Source organism: Vollenhovia emeryi, unplaced genomic scaffold (genome assembly GCF_000949405.1).
Source record: "Vollenhovia emeryi isolate VEMERY1.0 unplaced genomic scaffold, V.emery_V1.0 DF939441.1, whole genome shotgun sequence".
Lineage (NCBI taxonomy): Eukaryota > Metazoa > Arthropoda > Insecta > Hymenoptera > Formicidae > Vollenhovia > Vollenhovia emeryi.
In genome coordinates, this window is record NW_011966925.1 from 23,013 (window position 1) to 28,830 (window position 5,818).

The 5,818-nt window shown below is 43.4% G+C and overlaps 1 protein-coding gene across 1 annotated transcript; it reads right to left on the bottom strand.

Annotated features, from left to right (window-relative positions):
• Positions 1-3,570: 3,570 nt before the first annotated feature.
• Positions 3,571-5,818, bottom strand: LOC105557624 (ubiquitin-conjugating enzyme E2 G2). Its single transcript, XM_012004914.1, has 4 exons — positions 5,570-5,818; positions 5,402-5,483; positions 5,218-5,336; positions 3,571-5,137 (listed from the first exon to the last, which is right to left on the bottom strand). Exons 1-4 carry the CDS (start codon positions 5,610-5,612, stop codon positions 4,878-4,880), a joined length of 504 nt encoding a protein of 167 aa, XP_011860304.1. The 5' UTR covers positions 5,613-5,818; the 3' UTR covers positions 3,571-4,877.

Consider the following 5,818-nt stretch of genomic DNA (forward strand, 5'->3'; position numbering starts at 1 on the left):
GCGCGTTCACTTTTTGTGCCCGGACAATTTTGAAGAAGCAGCGACGTGCAATAACGCGAAATTGTCCGGATTCTAAATAGATTCTAAACCGCAATTCTATTTATATCTTTATACTCTTTTAATTTCGAGTGTACATATGAGTTTTTTTTACTTTATAAACTATTTAATTATACTTTCAGAAATTATATATAAAAAAAAGTGACACAAACTTTCCCCGCAAGCTTTCTCGAAGTAGATACTCATTCCGACCAATTTTCATATTTCAACGTTTCCTAGAGCTTAACAACGTGGCATTAGTATTGTTATAGATCTTCCGAAGGGAAAACTTCCCGTTGCAATCTGTAGGCGAAAATCGCAGCAAAATGTACCTCCATTGATACAGTGACCCCCTTTTCTCGTTCTTTCAACGTTGATTGATATCGGGGGAGTGGTTTGTTGACTGATTTATTACCTCGAGGTACAAGTGAACATGATTGCGTTTGTCCAGGAAGTGTGTCGCTTGAAATTCTGTTCTTTTTCGCGCTTCGATAAATTCGCAGACGCAGATACACGTACATACATACACAAACGGACACGCGTACACGGGCAAATTTTGTACCCAGTATCCACCAGGTAGATTTTGCAATACGATTACTATTAATATTAACGAGATCGTCCAGGGGGACTGTGCGAGTCCTGCGTGGGGTTTGTAAGGCATGTGCGTATAGTTAATAATGGTACCACAATACCTCACAGTCACAGAGGGAGGTATACGTATATAGAGCAGAATTAGTAAGGTTTTATAACGAGCGTATTTACATCGGCATAAGTTGCACACAGCATACACACGACACAGATACACACGCACGCACACAACAGACGTGTGATTTCAACTATAAGGAAATTCTAGTTGTAAGGGAACGCGAGCGTCTTATTTGATAAGATTATTGTTTCAAGGGTCAGTTGCATTAACAGGCTTCCCATACAGCACAGATGGTTGCAGTTACATTGCAGGAACGTTGCAATCTTGCAGAGACCTTGCAGGGATATAAAATTGCAAACTTTCGATAGCAATATTGCAGCAATGTTTCAACAATAATGAAAATACTATAGTTTTTATTTAAAAACTTTTTCCAATTACGAGAATTTTATAATGTTATTTTCGTTGATACCAATAATGCGCGAATTATTAAGCACTTGATCAGTGCGGTGTTGCTCGCAATCTCCATCTATTGCGAAGCGACATAATCCAACAACAAATTATTCCAAAAATATTGCACCGCAACATTGCTATAATGTTGCACTGCAATCTCTCTGAGGGCGGACATTTCAACGTTGCTGCAATCCCCCAGAAATGTTGCGCAACGTTGCTGCAATATTGCAATCTTGCAATGTAACATTTCTGCAACCTTTCCGTGCTGTGTGGGTTAATTAATTGGCGCGACAGCAGATAGTAATTCCAGATGATTAGCGAATTTTTCGATTAGCCGCATTAACTTGTGTTAATTCTAAGTTTAGTGAACTGCCGCTAACTCAGTTAACTTGAATTGATTTAAATTAAACTCGATTCAATCAAATTTCAAAAACTTATCTTGATCTAAGTCAACTCAATCGATCGAGTTAATTTAATTTAAATCGATTTAAATTGATTCAAGTTGAAACTACAACTAGCGCTAACGCTTAGTGCAATCGTCTCTGAGATTTAGTTGTACCTTGATTAATTAACTCTGTAAATCATAGTCCTAGCCAGTAATGTAGATAAGAGAGAGAGAGAGAGAGAGAACGAGAGTTTATTTAATTGCAGATGTTAATCGACGTGTTTTCGTTAGCTGCAAGTTGATGCAACCGGCTCTAAGAATTAATTGTAAGAGAAACGTAGCGTTCTGCGCCAAGCGGGAGGTCTCCAAGGCTGCGGCGTGTCGAAGCTAAATATAATATTCGGAACGTATTGCCAAGTGCACTGACCGAGGTGTGACATTTTCTAAAATAATCGATCGAGATTTTAAGGGCGCGCGAATAGCGAGACTCGAGTTTTAGCGCAAAATATCGGCACGTTCACGGCCGAAGGGAGGCGCAAGTAAAGGTAGCTCAAGTTTCCGTCTGTCCGATTGTCGATTGCGTGATTAGGCGACGGGAAGTGTACGTGTCAAACGTTTTTGTATATTTGTAACATTTTCGTCGTCGTCGCGCGCGCGAGCACGCGCGGCGCCGTAAGGAGCGGTTGCTTTTGAATGTACACTTCTTCTAGCAAAATGTGATATTACTGATAAACGGACAGCCACGATACTGGACCCGTCTCCCACCGGGTCGAGCGAAACGCCGCAAACGTTAGAACGAATCGAGCGTTCATATACAGACCTGTTCCGGCACTGTTGCGTACTTTGCTCTCCGATTTTCCCCGACTAGCCCGACAACCCGAGTCCTTAAAACGCGATATCGGCGTAATCACTTTACAAGTGAAACGAAGCTTCCGATCCTGGTTGTGAAACAAAAAAAACGTGACGGATTTTCGTTCGGAGACCCGATCGAGTTCGGATGGAGATTCGACGTCGATCGGTGCTACTATCGCTTGGCACAGAATGTAAAATGCAATCCTCTCTCGTATGCCAAAGTATGCAGCTGTACCCAGAGTACAACATCTGTGTATTTTCGTTCGGTGTTAAGCATCTCGCATTACGAAGACTCTTGTGCGCGATTTTTTTTGTGAATTTATGTTTTTAGGCGGATACGTATATTCGCGAAATTTGGCACAGAAATTATTTAGAGACTTTATATATAAGAAAAGGGATCAAAGAATTTTAAGATTAACCCTGGAAGGCTAAACTCTTCTTTCCCGTGGCTGTTTATAACCGTATGCTTCTCCGAGGCACGTATTCGAGGAGAGTGAGAAGGAGAACGCGCGAGAATCTACTCGTTGGCTTAACTTTTTTACCCGATCAAAATGTTACCGTGATTAAAAAAACTTTTAGGAAATCCGACCTTTCGCGGAAAACACTCAAAAGTTGAAATCTTCTAGGATCAGAAAAGGCCGATGGAAACGTGTCTCAGAGACGTATGCACAGATAGTGTCCTAGGGTTAAAAAAAACGAGAAACGTACAAGATGTTGTACTTCAGCTGTACGAAACAGGTATATTAAAACCTTATTTACATATAATTGCCAAATGCTAGTCACAAATACTGCATTTTTAGTTGGACTTCAGTATTGTTTAATAAAATACCAATTCACGTGCGAAATCTTGTATTTATTCTTACTGGTGTTTCAATCCATGCAACAAAAAAAAGAAAGAAAGGGAGAGAAACGAGAAGGAACAAATTGCAAAAGGTCTGAAGATAAGGAGCAAACAGGTTCACTTTTCAAAACGTTGAACGAAAGTAATGGGGAACCTTTGAATTTTCGTTGGATATTTTGAGCCTTGCCCCAGATTAGCCAAATACTCCCTCGATGTTTATTCATCCAGACAGGAGCTCTTCGATAAAGCTCGACGGATAAATAAACGTGCTCGATAAAGAACCGGCGATTTCGAGAGCGTGAATTTGTCTGATCCTTGAAATCACACCTGGCAATTCGATCGCAAAGATCATCTACTGTATACGCGACAGAGGTATACTAATTTATTTCTTCTAGTCTAATTACAGGGTGTTTTGCGTAAAGCCTACTCGGAGCCATATCTGCGAGGGGACGCTAACGGTGCGAAAAAAATTAGTGCTACCGAATTCTAGCCGGATAAAGATTTCAATTCGAGAGAGTTTTAATACCCCAATTGTCTGTAAGATGAAGCGAAAGCTTTCTCCCACGCAAGTCAATCGTTCGGTTACTCGGACTGGGACTCTTTAAGTGGAACACCCTGCACCACGTCTTTGTCACCAAGTTCGATTGTTATCAGAGCGGGATGTGCACGATAATCAATCTGTTGCGGACCTCTTGATTTTGTAAATATCATACGGCAAACACACGTTCCGGAATTTCTGAAGCCTGTTCTGTGTGCCCCTCGCGTCTAGAAACATTCCATTTTGTAGTCGATAAATACGTTTAAAAAATTTCTGTAAGTTACAGTCGTACATTGTCGACAGGTTTTTTTTAAGCTGTGATTTAAGTTCTGATTCGCTTGTACAAAATGGAATATTTCCGGGCGCAAAGAGCGCATTGCAGATTAGGGTCAAGTGTAAAAGTAAGATAACCGACGGGAGAAACGTCAGTTGATCGCGGTTTTGTTCCGGCAAAGTTTTACGAGTTTTCTAAGACGATCTTTCAGAAAGAACCACTCCGCTCGTTTTCATTACACACAAATACACACGTATACACACGCACGCGCACACTTTTGTAAAATATTATAAATATATTTATTTAATCTGTATATTTCTCCTCGAATATATTAAAACACATTTATTAAGACACATTAGTTGATAATGCGTTTTCGCCGATATACATTTACACGCGAATAATGTAACACCATATGCGAATGTGATAATTACTTTAACATCGCCGTAGGGTAATTTGTGGGATCAGTTGATAATTTAAAATACTAATATATATATTATACTTAACGTCAATCACGCACCCGAACACGCGAAACGAATCCTGTCCTTCGTTATCGGTTTGTCACAGTGAAATGGTACATGTAAGCATATGAGATAATCGCGTATGCATTTGATTACCCATGTTTGTACTGCAATGTTGAAAATAAACAATTTTTTGAGATTAACACCTTTCGATTCGCGTAGCGCCAGAGACCAACGTTCCGTCTCTCCGTGCGCGAGCAATCGGCAGGGCACACGAGGTATCATTCGCACACAAGGGATTCGTTTGCTGGACAGATAAAAAATTTATTGTTTCTCTACAGGAATGCCATCGACCGACAAGAGCAGCTTCCCTTTCTTCCGGCAGAAGAGTTCTACCTTAAGGCGGAATACCCAGTGTCTTTCTCACCAGCTTCTGCGCTATCCTCTCGAATTCCCTGCGGTCCTCCCTCCACATCTTCGCGGCGTCCACATTCGCGCCGCTCTCGTCATTCGGTTCCGCCAGCATACTCACTACGCTCAGCAGTATCTTCTCCACGCTCTGCACCGGGCTCCACCTTTCGGCGCTGCTCTCGTAGCCCATCGGATCGTCACCGGGTGCGTGCAGTATACTTATGCAGACTCTGCCGTCCGCGTAGACTAGACGGGGGGGAGAAAGAGAAGTGTGTCAATGTTGATACGCAAGAATTCCTCACAGCCGGAAATACGCCTCGTCTTACTGTTGGGATGGAACATCTCGCAGGTAAATTGCATCTTTGGAGGGCTCAGCGGATAGTCCGGGGGGAAGATCAACTTGGCTGGAAACACCCCGCCTTCGAAGCATGTCCCCTCTGGCCCGCTGAAAATCCCGTCGAGAGTGACATTCAACTCACGCGAGGTAGAGCGAGGTATACGAAGACTTACGTGATGAGGGCCTCCCACTCGAAGAAGTTCTCCTCGTTGATCGGCCCGGCGATGATGCCCTCCGGCGGGTTCAAGGTTAGCTCTGCAAGATCGTCGCAGTACGGGGATTACAACGCTCCGCGGGCGGAAGGAAGAGCCTCGTTAACTAACTAGAAAGCCGATTCTCACGTTTGTACTCCGCCATGAGTCGCCTGAGTGCCGAGCCAGCCATCGTCTTGATGATGCGGCTGAAGAGCCGTCAGGTTCGTTGCGAGACGTCGGGCAGCGGGACCGAGAAGCCCCCACTCAAGGCTGCTGACCCCGAGCACTCTCAGCGGTCTCGGCACTCTCGGCAGATCCGAGTCAGCTGTTTCCCTCCTAAGACCCCTAACCTAAGTCCCCTGACCCAAGTGCCCGCGCCTGCGCCGCTCTCCTCAC